The sequence below is a fragment of the Pleurodeles waltl genome, chromosome 12, assembly GCF_031143425.1.
Source record: "Pleurodeles waltl isolate 20211129_DDA chromosome 12, aPleWal1.hap1.20221129, whole genome shotgun sequence".
Lineage (NCBI taxonomy): Eukaryota > Metazoa > Chordata > Amphibia > Caudata > Salamandridae > Pleurodeles > Pleurodeles waltl.
Genome location: NC_090451.1, coordinates 194,576,105 through 194,591,269, shown reverse-complemented (window position 1 = coordinate 194,591,269; position 15,165 = coordinate 194,576,105). Strand labels below are relative to the sequence as shown.

Genomic DNA, 15,165 nt, shown 5'->3' with positions numbered 1-15,165 from the left:
TCGTACTTCTTCAGAAACTGTTTGCCATGCAAGCTTTTTTGTTATACAATTTCATCAAGGAACAAATAATCCACAAAAAAAGAGGCCAGTCAATTTGCATAACAATTGCGTTATTGACTTTACATCCAGCATCTTTAGTAAATGTAGAGTTTGCATCTGAAATCTACTGGGGCCTTCAAGTGAAGTACTCTGCCTGTGCGCCGCACAGGACCAGCATGCACTCCTGAATGGGCTACACCGTCGCGGTCTCTCAGCTGAAAGTGGACATTAAAACTTCCATGACTATGTTCTTAAGAATTACTGGAAGACAAGTCATCATTGGGTAAAACTACACCAACTTTCACATTCTGATCCATGATACTCTAGTTCAGACACAGTCTCAGTATCACAACCGGCCACAAAGCTTAGGTCTATTATTTGTTTTAAGGCCTGGACAGAAGTTAACCAACATGAAGCCATTTCTTAACTAACTAAAGCATTCTTCCTCAAGTACTGTGTGCTAGGTAGAACATAGAGGGACTCATACAAATGTTAATGCGCTGAGAACACCGTGTGCGCTATGAGCTGGAGGTGAGAGTGTAATGCAATGCTTTGAGAGTGAGAGTGCAGTCCAAAGGTAAGAGACAACAAAAACAATGGTCTCAGTACAAAAATAAATACAAATTAGCTGTCAGGTGTTTGTGACCGCCACGCTTGGAAAAATAACCAAACAAGGCACTTGAGTAGTCATAAAAAGAGAAACATCTTTAAAGTCTGTAACGAAGTCACACAACGGGAACTCCGAATCCCCATTCTTTGCATGCTGCTGGCACCAGGAACAAAGAGTTGTTTAGCTCAACTCATGCACAGACCTCTTGTCATTGGCCGGTTTCTGCTTCTGTGGGTGGACCTGGAATCCCAACATCTCAGTTGAATGTCAGAGCATCATGCGAAGCCCTTCTCACTGCCGACATCGCACAGCTAGCGACCTATTCATGAAACAACTGGGCTCACAGAGAGGCTGCTCCTGCTGGGAGCAGAGCCAACAGGCCTACGCAAGGCAGGAAGATACTGATACTTTAAATATACCCTTCTTATACTGCAGTCTCATTCCTTGAAGTAAAATTATCCAACCATACCAAGGTACGTATGCTGCCGCACAGTTAATAACATAAAAACAAGCTATGGTGAAGAAAACACATCTGGACGGTCTAAATGCGCTGATGCATGCACACAGAACATATACAGAAGCAGCAAATATTTCCACAAATTTGCAAAAGGAAAGCAATCATACATGTACTGCACAGGCTGAGCATACTTGCATTCTTGCCCGTGCAGCTCTATATGTTGCCTGGGAGCATGCACTGTGTGCACACATCTGCTGTAAAGCTAGTCTTCAGAGCGTTTGGCTTTGCAGTGCTTATTGGAATCTGCTTGAATGTGATAGCAGCAACATACACAAATCCAACACGACGATACCTATTGACAAACAGTAACTTGAATATTGACATATAACTCAATCAATACAATTCAAGTTTCAACAAGAGACCATTAAGAGCGAGAAACAGGGCATTTTGAAGGAAGACACTTAATACCACCTCCCTAAAGGGGTTAAATTAACATTTTGAATATGCAAGTTTTCTAAGTACTAAAAACAGTCACAAAAATGCTCTTAATAGTGCACAAATAAAAATAACGCTCCCTTTGGAGGTGGAAGAATCAATTCACTTGGGATCCTTTGTGTGCAAAAAAAGAGTTGCAGAATTTTGCTAATAAGATTGTTTTAATAACACAGGAACTATGAGTCTAGCTTGTTAGACAGGAAATGGGATTGCTTTCATTTATTGTTGTAGGTTCTATGGCCCTGACAAAGGGCACTTCACCGAAAAAAACATTTAGTAAACTGTGATGTAGATCTATTTAAAGCAATGAAAAAACGCAATGACAAAAGTAATAGGTCTGGCCTGGGTAGGCTGATGGAATGTGTTTTTGTAGTTTTATTGCAGGCATATGCCACAACAATGAAACACATGCCCCAACAACAAAAAGCACAAAAAAACAATCTGCAGTCTCTTCCAGGAAGCAAATAAATACTTGCAATAAACGTTAAAAAGATAAAAGGCATTCACAGATGAGTCCATTCCACTAATTATATTTTTAATAGCAAGCCTTTCAGTTGTGCTGTGTCTTTTATTATTATATGGAAAGGAGAAACGAGTAAAACACCTACTAAGCAAGCACTCAAAGTACTGGCAGCTACAATTTTACAATGCCCCATTAAAAATGCGTCAAAGAAGCAACTTTATAAATGAGATGAAAACAAATCAATATCTTACTGGGCATCCAAAGCGAGGATAAAATTAATAGTCGGTATTTAAACTTAATATAAAAATAAATAAAATAAGACACTCTTTGAACCAAATTTGACACAGTGGAGAAAAAAAGTATTTTTAGATGGATGTGAACAATGTGCCCAGGATTCATGCTCTAAAGGGAGCCAATGGGTAAAGTGGTTGCCCCACTGCCCATGTTGTATTCTGATGTAGGCAGAAACAAAATGTGAATGGCAATTAATAAAGCCCCCTACCAAAAGTCCCTCTATGTATCCTTACTATGTATGAGTTTTTTTTTTTATAAATAACAGTTTGTTGAAGCAATTAAAGCTGTCTCAGAATCCAGACCAAACATTTGGGAAAACGAATGAATTTGTGAAGTTAAGTGCTAGATTAATTAAAACAAATGTTATATATTTGCCACAAAGTGTTTGCAGAATTTATAGTAACTGAAAGAGCTGCACCTCAGATTGAGAGAATTACCTTCAACTTGAAAACTGGTCAACACCAGTGGTAATGAACCCAGAACAGAGATCCTTTTTTAAAAAAGTAGACAAAAAATCTAGAAAACACTTGAGACAGTAAAACGGAATATTTAAGAGAGAGAAAACCTTGCAAAAAGGTACAGCATTGCACCAGAACTGACAGAGAGTTGACATTGTCTGTTTTGTTTTTCTAAAGTCCTCGCATTCAAGAGATAAACACTTTCTGATCTAATCCATATAGTTAGATCTCCCTTAATACCAAACATTGAAAAAAATGCATATAGAATATGAACATACCTATAGTAATCAAACGATTACGAATGCTAGGTGCAGACAGAAGGGCACTCCAAAAAATATGTTTAAATATACTTACAGCCAGGTTCCAAGATGGCTGTAGCCTCGGACCCTTGAAATACCACTGAGAAATGAAGGTAGATTCTGCTGTAGGCAAAGGGCATTGTCCAGAGGTGTTGGAGCGCATCACAAAGCATCTCCGGATTCCATCCCACCTTGAAGAACCATGATGCACCAGAGATTTGATCACCAGCATTGCTAAATATGGCAGTGGCCAAACGATGGACAGCCTCAAGGGACCACGAATATGATAGAAATCATAACTAGTTACTTGGTCCTTTGATAGTGCCCCAGCACCTTTGATGGAGGTCAGACCCTGGAGGACGATGCTGGTGGATATTCTGGGGAGAGGAGCGAGGTCTGGGGCAGAGGTGTGAGCAAGGACAAGATGCTGAGCGGGCATGACAATATGCTGATTGTTTGTTTCCCCTCACACCTACCAAGACTGAATGACAACAGTGTCCAGCTTACAAGATTCATCCCTTTTAGCCTGGAGCAGTGGGTAATCAAGCACCTCCCTCCCCACCTCAAAAAAACAAAAACTGCCCGGAGGTTTTTTGGCCCATGGAGCCACCCCCTAAAGGTGTCCAGTAGTCTAGATGACAGAGGGTGTGAAGATGTGAAAGCTGGTTTCCTCAATGACGAGACAAAAATAGTAAAAGTGCTGACTTAGAGAGTACTAAACACAGAAAAGAAAACACATTTCAGCATTGGAAGGACAGTGGATGAAACTGGGGGTAAAGATCAGTTGAAAAGACGTTTAGCTCCCTGAACCACTAAGCAGAAGTAATCAAAGGTCGCTTGAAGACAGTGGGAGAAGTCCTGCAATGGTACCAGAGATGTGAATGCTCTATAGAGGCAACCATATCAAATTGCAAAGATACGGCACAACACTTAGAAAATTCAGCAAAAGCAGAAACTGCGTACTCTATGGCTACCAGTCCTGGATGCAACTAGTCCATGTTTCATACAAATAGCGCCATTGGATAGAGACAGGGCACCTCAGGTCTCAGTACTGGAAGCTACTTCACTACTTTCCAAAAGCACAACAAAGGAGGATTCCCTCTTGCCAAAAGGCTTCAGAGTGCACATCGCCCCAGACCGGAGCTTTCTCAAATTACCACACAGAAAAGAATGGGAGAGATTCAAAGAGGGACATGACTGCTAAGGGCTTGAAGGATTCTTTGTGGTACCTAGCAGAACTAAAGGTCCAAGACGTGATGCTTGTCACCAAACCTGATGCTGTCAATGAACATCTCATGTCAAAGGGAAAGCTTGATGAGACGGGAAAACACCCAGTGACTACTTTTTAAGGCATGGTATGAGGTGGCAGGTTCAGTTTGAAGTTTTTCCAGTAAGCAGGCCAGGAAGGACTTTATCAGAACTGTGATCTTTGAATGAAGAAAGTTGTAACACTTACCATCATTGTAGATTATGCTTAAGAGGTACAATAAAGTTTGCGTTCCTCCTCGTTACACCCCTATCCACTCCCATCTGTTGGTAGGAAGTGCCATTTCCATTTATTTTTATTTATTTTTTTGTCACAAAAGTTGAAAAGAACATGGTGTGTTTTTATTTACAACCACTGCCGCAGGCCATGCAGTGAGTCAAATGATGGATTATGTGTTATTGTGTTGAACTGAGACTCTCAGCATGGACACAGGGAGGAGGAGGACATTGACTGATACGAAAGGGAAAGTGAATCATGGAAAGTTTTAAACTCTCAATCACTATAAAAAAAAAAGCCTTACCATGATTTGTTTCAAAAAGCACGTAGAACTGAATCAACCACTGCTCAAACTCGAGCTACATTTTCACTGTGGACCCTCTTTCAAATATTTCCCTTTACCTATTCCTCCGCAGCACTTTGTCCTAACACCTGGAGGGCTTTGCAAAAAAGCTGACATTCAGAAATCAGTATAAGATTCAAGGGTCCTCCAAGCACCTCAGAAAATAAATGGAGTTGGGACGTTCACAATTAGAAGTCATTTGGAGCTTTATGTGAAGCTTGGTGGATGGGATACTTTGTCAAAAAAGTGACAGGTAAACCTTACTTCTTATTACAAGTTCCATGGACTGTAATGCACTTGTAATAGGTCGGAAGGGACATTTACTACATTTGAGTCACAATACCCCGTCCACCAAACTGTAAATAAAGCCCTTGGTTTCTTTCAGCAGTGCTCAGGGTTGCCTAATTGCACGTAACACGAAGGTTCAAACAATAATATTTTTGCTTCACTTGTACTTGTGGGTACCTATTATGAGCCATAAGGAGCAATTAGGTATACCAGCTACGGACGGAGGAATGGCAACCTCTATCTAAATTGAACCATGAGAGGGGTGTGGATGCTGGAGATGAACAGCACATCATGCTTTTGATAACACTGTGCTTAGGCTGGTCTGTGGGGCACCTGAATGGGGACACTGTGCCTGAAACCAAACACCATGGATTTGTGTCAGGCTTTCGGTGATACACAGTCTGAAGGCCACAGAATGGGACACGTGCTCCTGAGGTAATGTCTTTGCTGGTGATGGGGCAGGTGGGGCGCGAGGGGGGAGCTTTATTAAAGGGGTGCCTTCAACTGCATGTTAGACATTTACCTCAGACTGAGATGTACAGCATAAAGTTTAGGCCAAGTTGATGACAGTACCTATTGTAAATACAGGGATAACTAGGGAGCCAGGTTCTGTTAATACTAGAGATGCATGATGGGAGTCAGAACACAAGTTGTTACATTCGTCCATCTTTACAATGAGAGTTTGGTGCATCTCACTTTAAAATCCCAGTTTGTGGATTATGAAACAGAGCATAGTCTATTTGTAACTAAAGGACATCTCTCACCTACACAACATCTTTCCTACTCCCTTCCACCCCTCTCTGTAGAAGTTTTTAATAGATGCTTAGCTGCCATAATTACAAGGGAACAGATATTTGCTTATTGCCGTGGCCAAACGAAATACTATCCTACATTTCTCTGCTCTTGGAATCTTTGCCTAGGAGCAAAACATTATTTTGTGGTGACGTAATTACAGATACATAGATAGCATGCACCAAGCCTCAAAAGCTGAGAGCTCGGTGGATGATCTGCTAGGTCAAGAACAAGGCCAAGATGCTCACTGTGTTTCATTCTTAGGGATCGCCTTTCAATTTTCATTTTCTACCTTAACTTCGACACCCTTTTCTACCAGTTAATTTGGCTGAAATGATACTATTGATTCCCACTGCCCGTGGTAAAGGCTAGGTCACACACGTCAGTCACTATGATAGCATGATTTGGTCACGGTTCAGTAATGGTATGTCCTTCTCCCTGCACTTAAGCAATGATTATCATGGTAAATCTATTTACTGGAATCAGCACTTTAGTTTAACAATATTCTTTCTGCATTCTTTCCCTGAAATATGGAAACTCTGAACATATCCGCCAGAGGAGAAAGAAAACTCTACTGCATTACTACAATAACGAGAGGATTCTCCCCTGCCTTCAGGGGTTAGCTTCTTCAGGGTAAAACCTTTTTTTTACATGTATATTATGACTGTTTCGAATCTTATCTCCAGATCAACATATGCCAAGGTAATGTTCTGCACTGCAAGCTGAAGAATGTAACTTTGTGTAGCTTTCAGATGCAAGGGGCCCAGTGCTTCTCTTCGGGAATGTCTATTTTTTGTTAACATCCAGCCCCAGTTTATGGTTAGAAGCACTTTATACCCATGAAACCGCAATTCATAAACCTGGGCACAACTAATGATGTTGACTTTCAGAGAAACTTACGTACTCTGTTTCCTGGAGCTCAAGGTACATGGGATTGTCTCTCTGCACCCTTTTGCTGGGCTCTAACTTAATGCAGCAAGTGGATGCTGAGCTCTGAAGCGCTCCCTGAAAGCTCCTCTTTTTGCCAGGAGGAGAAACACATTTCTGTTCCCCGTCTCGTATGTGAGATGTTAGGCAAACTGGACCACAATTTGGAAGTCCAAAACACAAGGCACGGTATGAGGTGGCCCTTCGACGACATCAATCAGGTTACTTTTTTGGGCCTTTTTATCCCTCATTAACTCTGCAGTGGTATCAATATGTGTGACAGTATTATGCCTAAAATATTACCCTAAAAAGTGTATATCCAACGTTCTACCAATACAGAGCTTAGATAAGAATACTACTTGCCATGACAACATAAGGTAAGGAAAATCAACTGAGGAGAAAAAACTGGGGCTCGTAACCTTAATTTCTCAGACAGGCTTTAAAGGTAGTATATGGTCAAAGTAACCTGAGCTGCAGCACAGCAAGGTAAAGAATGGTCCAGCTCACTGTTCCCAGGTCCTTGCCCACCGTGTGGATACATTTACTGAAGCTCGTTGACAATGCCTTGCACTGTGACGATCCAGACCAGCTGGACTGCCTATCAATTCCTCTTCAAAGTGACAGCCTTTCCAGACCAATTTTCTGTTACTTTTTAAAAGGAGGAAGAAAAAAGGGCGAGTATGATCCAAATTGTTTAGTTTTGAATGCTTATACTTTACTATGCACACTACCAGGATATATTAGGTTTTATTATTCACTGGATAAAAAAAGATTTCACAAATGTTGAAAAATAATTTAGGAAAGCAGCATTTATTTTTGTGACAACTATCTGAAAACGGTGAATCATTTGTTCGAAGACTAGGATTTCTACGATTATCTGAAAATGGTAATTCATATGTTTGAAGACTAGGACTTCTGCAATGATCTTCTCCAAGTGATTTAGGAGGCTTAGGTCAGGCAGGGATGGAGGCTTAGGTCAGGCAGGGATGGGCGAGGACAATTAGGACAGGGCTTTCCTTAGGCTGAAGGAAAGCTGGAAATAGGCAATTCAGCAAGCACAGGATGGGGATAAGCTGCAGTAGCTGAGCATCATGGTTCACGCATCTTGCAAATCTCCCAGAGTGGGAGAAGGGCAATATTGGTCCTGTGGCAATAGCCAACAAATATATCCCAACAGAAAGACAGCCATAAAAAGGTTCACTCAGTAGTCCGTCATAGTCTGATGTTGTGCATAGAATTAATGTTAGATGCACAACAGAGAGGATGAGCTGTTTAGCAATACAGCAAGGCTGTGTGGCATATTTATGTAAGAGTATGGAACATTTCTACATTACATGTAATTGACAGTCAACCGCAGGCCTTCAAGCAAAAGAAAGGTGACTGAAAACAGAAAGCAGGAATTTGAATAAGCATTTGATTTATGAGTAAAACACACATTTCAGGACTTTATGACAGAAAGAGAGAATACAACCTAGGCATGCATTAAAAAACCCAACTATAGTACCTGACATATTGTAAAGCAAAAGTCACAAACACGTGGGGTACAATGTAACGATGTTTCTGCGAGAAGACTGAAACTTTTATACAGGAGTTTCCTCGAAGCCATACAATGATTCGTCTAGACATCTGAGAAGTGCAAACCCAAGGCACCCTGTGTTTCAAGACGTCCCAGCAAAGTGAACCAAGTGGGCGCCTCCGGGGTAGGCAGTGACAGCACTGAGCTTTCGTAACTTGGATGATTTGTCTTTGAGCACAGAAGATCACCTTTAATCTTACCTGTCCGTCTTGTCCCACGTGAACCTGGTGTATCTGTAGGTTACCCTGTAAGATAAAAAAACATCAGTGAACACACAACTCAGGAACGGCCACGTAACAGCCCGGGGCAGTGCTGTGGAAAAAGTACAGCTAGGGCTTCCAGGCCTCTATCAATGTAACAGTTAATTGCTACTCACTTTATGAAGCTCATTAGCAGAACGCTCTTCCCTTTTTTTGGCAAATACAACATGATATAAGTCTATTTCTGGTAGTTTGGAGACTCAAGGTTTTATGTTTTACTTTTATGATTTTGATGCTCATCTGGAGGCATCTCCCTTCTTTAAATGTATTATAACAGCCTGGATTTTATTCATTCAATTGAGCTCTGTGGTAAGTCCCACCGGTCTCTCTCGCTTTTGCTCGTCTACTCTCTGTACTTCAGAGAGCAGAGAGAAGTTGGTAAGACAACTCAACTCACTCACAGGTCTCATACACGCAGCACTCACTTCCATCCGATTAGCAATGGCTTTCATCTGCACAGCATACAGTCGCCTTTAGGGCTCACAGTGCACAAGCCCTAAAAAACGGAAGTGAGGGGACTAACCAAGTTACGAAGTATGCAAGTGACATCATGGCACATGAGATCACATTGCGTGACATCACAGCGTGTGGCATTGCACGTGGCATCACAGGAAGTAGCATCACAGCCCATGACCTCACAAGAAGTGACATCACAAGAAGTGACATCGGATCTTAAGACGTCCAACATATGTTTAGCAGGTCTATCATGAATACAGTTGAGCACATAACAATATTTAACAAATGAGATTCTCCATCAGGGATGTGCCAGAGAAGTGATGCAACCCGAACGCAAAATCTGAGCCTCACCTTATGTATTTTTTTTTTTTAACTGTGCCCCAAAGAAATTGGCAAGAAGGAGACACATGGCAGTAAATCTGTTCTGCTTAATTGGTTGCAAAGTCTGCATTTTTAAATAATTTAAGGGGTTAAGACACCTGCTGCAGAGATATTTGTGTTTCTAGTAAATCTCAGAAAATAATAATAATGGCAATAGAACTCTGGAGGTTAAAGTATTTGCTGGATAGATCGGTGTTTTGGGACAGTTTTGAATCAAAGTAGCATAGAGTGTTAATGTGTTTCCTGCCAAGCACATTATGTAACAGGAAGATGACAGATTTTTATTTTATGTAAAGGAATAAATGGGTTACTGCATTTAAACAGAGATTCTTTTGTTACTTGGAGTTGTAAATTCTAATCCTTCTAATATAGCAAAGTGAGATATGAAGGACACGTGGCTCATACACCTTGTAACCCTGACTGTCTTATGTAACACATCTTGTACATTGATTTACACACATTTGATTTATTGTGATTGTATAATGTGTACGTGGGATGTAAAATACTTTGACACCCTGCATTTGGATGAGTAGCGCTATAGCGTTATAAAAGAAATAAAACAAAATATTGGTATTTAAATTGTTATTTGAGTAAATATTGGGACAGACCAACACATTTGACATTCTTACAGTTCATGGATATGTCTTATACATAGGTACTGAAAGAAGGCAGAAATATGACTCTCTTAGCTACATGTGAAGTGAGAAGCTGTGTGCCTCTGTTTCCCCTCCATTGCTTTTGGGTATGAGGCTCCCCATAGCTACAGCCCCTTAACGTTCGCCTATGTTATGAGCGCAGCTGGAATCTGATAAGCGTCCTCCCCCTTTGCTGCTCGTAACTAAGCAGACAACGTGCAGGTGCTGCTGAATGTGTCCCGGTGTCTAAAAAATAAACCGGGACAAGTTTAGCATATTTCGGTGGGGACCAATGTTTTGGCAGGGTAGAAGGCGTCCACTCTGTGGAAAAAAGGGTAGACTCCATCTACCCATGTCTATCCTCAACTTGTACCCTGAGTGCTCACCCGCGTCTTCTCAGGGCATGTTTCCGATCGGCCCAGCTCTCACCCTACATCCTCACAGCGCTCAACCCATCAGCAAAAAGCCTTAGAGCACTTATGGAGGATAACTTTGACAGTGTCAAGTTGCATTTGATCTTAGTAGCCTCTGTATGTAAAGGTCCAAAGGAGCTGGACTACTGAGTTTTGAGATAATGAGATAGGCTCTTGTAGATGGAGAGCTGACAGTCAAATCAAAGTTTGGATACTCTATTATAATGTATTATTGTCCAACCGCACGGAGGGACAAGTAGGCAACTGAAACATTTTGGCCAGTAATGGGATTACCGCACATTTCCTACATTTAGCTAGTTCTGTGTAATGCAGTATTTATATGGAGGAATAATACATCACGACGTGGAAAAACGAGACCGTTTGCCCCCAGCATTAGTCTGGTGACCTTGCACAAATAAATGCAGAAAAAAGCAACAGAAACAGTATAGTCGAGATTTATGTCCCATTAACACCTGCAAAAGGTAAAGCCTTGTAAATACTGCATGTATTGAGTGTGCCAAAGCAATTGTTCCCACAACTATATCACAATAGAGTCAGCGGACACATCTAAATGCAGGTTATCATTATTCATTTAGTTAAGGTTTTTTTTTCTTTAAAGTTCAAGCATAGTGCACCATATATACCCCTGTTCAAAAGTGACACATTTCAAGACCTAAACATTTGGGAGATTGCATGTTACTGTGGCATCTGTACCTAAAGGGGCTTTACAGTCTTACCCAAAGGGAATGTACCCAGGAAACTGAACCCTTTCTAAGGAACGTTGGGAGGACTAACACATGCCCGCCTCAAGGAGGTCGTCCCTCCTTATGAGCACAGTTAATGGTCATGTGACCAGCCAGGATTAAACCATGGATAAACGTACTTTTTCAATAAAGTGAGACTGCTGTAATAAAGGCATGTACTCAACAAATGAACTAGAGCTGGCATTACTTAAAAACACTCAGGAAACATTTATGGTTCAGCTGTCTGCTTTTTAGATCTCCCTACTGACAACCCTTAACCCCCCGGAAAACTCCATGAAACTAAACACCAAAAGGTACTCGTAAGAAATACCCATTGCTTGCATGGACTATCCATTGAAGCCATGACATTTTGTGGATGGCTACATTGTCCCATTTGTGTTCTCATTTGCAATAGTGCTCAAGTAGTTATTTTGTTAGATTGCAGAAACAACATGACATGTAGTTTGTAAATCAGAGTCAGTGGCTGTTCTTGATCTATTCACTTTACTGACATGATGTCAATTTAATTGCTGGTTTGTGGATTTTATTTGGTTAGGAAGTGTGTCCCTCTGGCCTTTATCGCAGGCTCAGGTTTTTCACTAATTACCTTGGCACGCTCAGATTGTTCTGCTCTGCTGTCATGATAACATGTTGGATTTACAGGTTTTCTTCTACAAAGCACAGACATTCATATATAAGCTGTCTTAAAGATGCACTGGAAACACCGATCTGTGGTGATATACATTAGTACCCCACTACGATAGGTGGGTGGCACACACCTAGGGTCACAATCCCTGCAGCTTTAGCAGAGGACAGCGCAGGAACGTAAAAGGTATTCCCATCGGTGCTGTATTATTAATATATGCTCATCAATGAAACAGGCAAGCAGACCTGTGCATGTCATATGTTGTGGGTTGTCTGACAAGGACAACAGGGTTAGAAATTACATTTGAGCAGGGCATCTACATAGGTCTTGATGAATGCCCTGGACTCACAGTGACCTAACCACGAGGGCTGAAACATGTTGACCCACATCAGGGTGAAGGGCCATTGTATCCTCTAAAAAAACCATTGGTTTAGTTCGAAAATGAAGGCACCCAATATTAAAGGGATACTGGGATGTCCTTCAGATATTTGCTTTTTAAACCACGTTGGATATAATATCACAAGTGCTCCATGGAAGATGGTGAAGCCCATCCTGGTTTACGGGATCAGGATGAGATATGATGATGAAGCATGACATCAATAGGGTGTGTGAGGGTGAACACCTAACCAAATGTGGGTGTCCTATTCGACTTTTTGAGTACACCCGCACAGTGATCAGATACGAAGGGTTAAGGGATATCTTTGTGTGATATGCATTTTTAATCTATCCCAGCTTTACCCGGTCTCACAATCATCTGGAAGCCATACAGTATACTGCTCTGATGGTAACCCAGAGAGAGAGCAATCAGCCAATAGTAGGGTTTTTGAACCAGAAGTACAAGGGGAAACTTAGGACACAAGAGAGAAACAAATAGTAATACCAGTGCTAGAATTCCCCAGGATGGTAACCACCTAGCATCAGTCTCTATGACCAACCAAAGTGTGAAGGACCGCCTATGTCCTACACTGAAACTATCATATACCTCTGGAATTGAGCCTACAAAGCTACCAACACCATAGCTGACAAAGCTACTCTAACCACTGCCAAGTGTAACAACGTATTAAGCGCAGAAACCAAAGGCACCATACTATCAAATGCAGCACTCCCCACCACCCTAAAAGAAAAGCACAAATGAAAAGAGTGATTGTTTATGCCTTATTTTGATTTAAATAGGTTTGTAGCACATAATATACATGTGACAGATGAAGGGGACCTCTCTTATGAGTGAGCATACTGAGGAAAGAATACGAGCACAGAATATCCTGCTCCATGTGAAATGGCTGTCAAATTAGAACTGACTTTAGATCAGCGATGAACACTACACTGTTGTGTGTGCATATATCTTTGGGGGTGTTGGAGGAGTTGGTGGAAAGGAAGAGTCCAGTCAGAACTGTAAAGGTGATATTATTGCAGTAGACGTATTTGAATAGGTAGATACATTTTGAATCAAGACACCTGCAACCACCAGTATAATGTGACAACAATAACTAAGGCAAAGGGTTGGATCAAGGCCAAAAGTGCTCTTGGAATTTTCATGAAATCAGATTGAAATATCATGGGAACCTGCAACAGATTCCAACATCCAGTTAATTCCACCACCTGTATTGACAGTAAACAAATGACTGTCATAAGCTGCTTAACTTCATAAATCTTGTATGCTCAATAAAACTTGCACACCTATTAGTGAAACTCTTGTTCAAATGCCCTCATGCTAGAGTGAGGCTTTTCAGACGTAACCCCTTCTAAGGACAAAAGTAAAGCACTATTGTACCCCACCATGCCAACTACTAACTCATCATTGACACACCTAAAATGAGGGATATTGCATAGTCTCAGTCCATCTTTGCACCTTTGCAATCACTTCCTGAACATGTGATGCCTACTGTGTAAATGTAAGACCATGAACTGGAAATTAAGTGTGATCCATGGCAAACGTAAAATGGAAGGAGAAGGTAAGTAAGCTACAGGATTAAGTAGAATATTCTGCATCAACAAAAAACTTGTTCACTTTGATAACTTCAATTAAGGAGAGGAATGTGCAAAATATATAGTGACGTAATTGTGTGAAAGCCTATTCAGCTACCTCCTTTGATTACATTGAAGACCTTCTAATCACAGAGACTGAAGCGTTGCAATAAAGGCTGAGAAAAAGTTGTTCAAACCCTGAGTGGCAGCTTCTCTCTGTCTTAGAGTAGTGAGACATTGGCAAAGGAGGGCTGCTACTAGATCAGGCAGTAAGGAAGATCCACCGACCACCCCCAAAATCCTCTTTCATCAACCAAGGGAATCCTCTGGACAGGCACATTGTGTGACAGTTAGTACAAGAAACACTCGAGATAAAATTGAAGGACTAACTGTCATAATTGGAGATTGTCTCCTGACAGTTGGTTACCTCTTTGCTTACAGTGCGTCCATCAATGCACAGGATACACTGGAGCCAAAGCTGCATGTCAAGTGGGTGCCATCTCTTTTGGCCAACTTGGAATTATTTGTTTTCAAAGTATCAAAGCAAGAGTTTGTTTGAGAGAAAAAATGGCCCTGACATGCATGGAGTTTTCTCTGTGTGCAAAGATCCAAAGGAGGGAATTGTTTGCTTTTCCATCCCATGTACACCATGTCTCTCCCTGAGAGATACATGCCAGGATAATCAGTGGTTCTACTACTATTTTGACTTGGCAGTCATCTGGCTGATGAGCCACCAGTAAAGGCTTTCCAACCATGCAGCCAGCTGAGGTCCAGACCTGAAGTGGTTGGGTACATCAAATCGACAGAGGTGGGCAAGATAGGGATGGTGCTGCTGGCAACGTTTGAGAACTACCTTGCAACCCCAATGTCTTTACCTATCTATCAATCTAGGATAGTTAAGAATGCATATACGTTTAGCTAGTTCTATTAACTGGGTGTTTACACCAAGTATCTATTGCCTTTTTAACAGATAAACCTTTGGTTTTCATTAAGGATTTAAAGAAAAGAACGCACACATCCCTGTGGTTGGAGACTATGCTATGCATAACTTATGTTGCTTCTTATGAAAGATGGAAATCACAGCATTGCGAATGAACTATCATCTTGCAAAAATAATGATTCTACAGTATTGACTACCAGTC

The 15,165-nt window shown here is 41.3% G+C and overlaps 1 protein-coding gene across 4 annotated transcripts in view; it reads right to left on the bottom strand.

The window, feature by feature from the left end:
• BANP (BTG3 associated nuclear protein) overlaps positions 1-15,165 on the bottom strand; it is a 927,800-nt gene that overhangs the window by 352,562 nt on the left and 560,073 nt on the right. For all 4 annotated transcript variants that reach the window (XM_069217391.1, XM_069217392.1, XM_069217390.1 and 1 more), the window contains one exon: positions 8,725-8,769. In XM_069217391.1, coding sequence (XP_069073492.1) covers positions 8,725-8,769 — 45 coding nt within the window. The remainder of the gene's footprint in view (positions 1-8,724; positions 8,770-15,165) is intronic.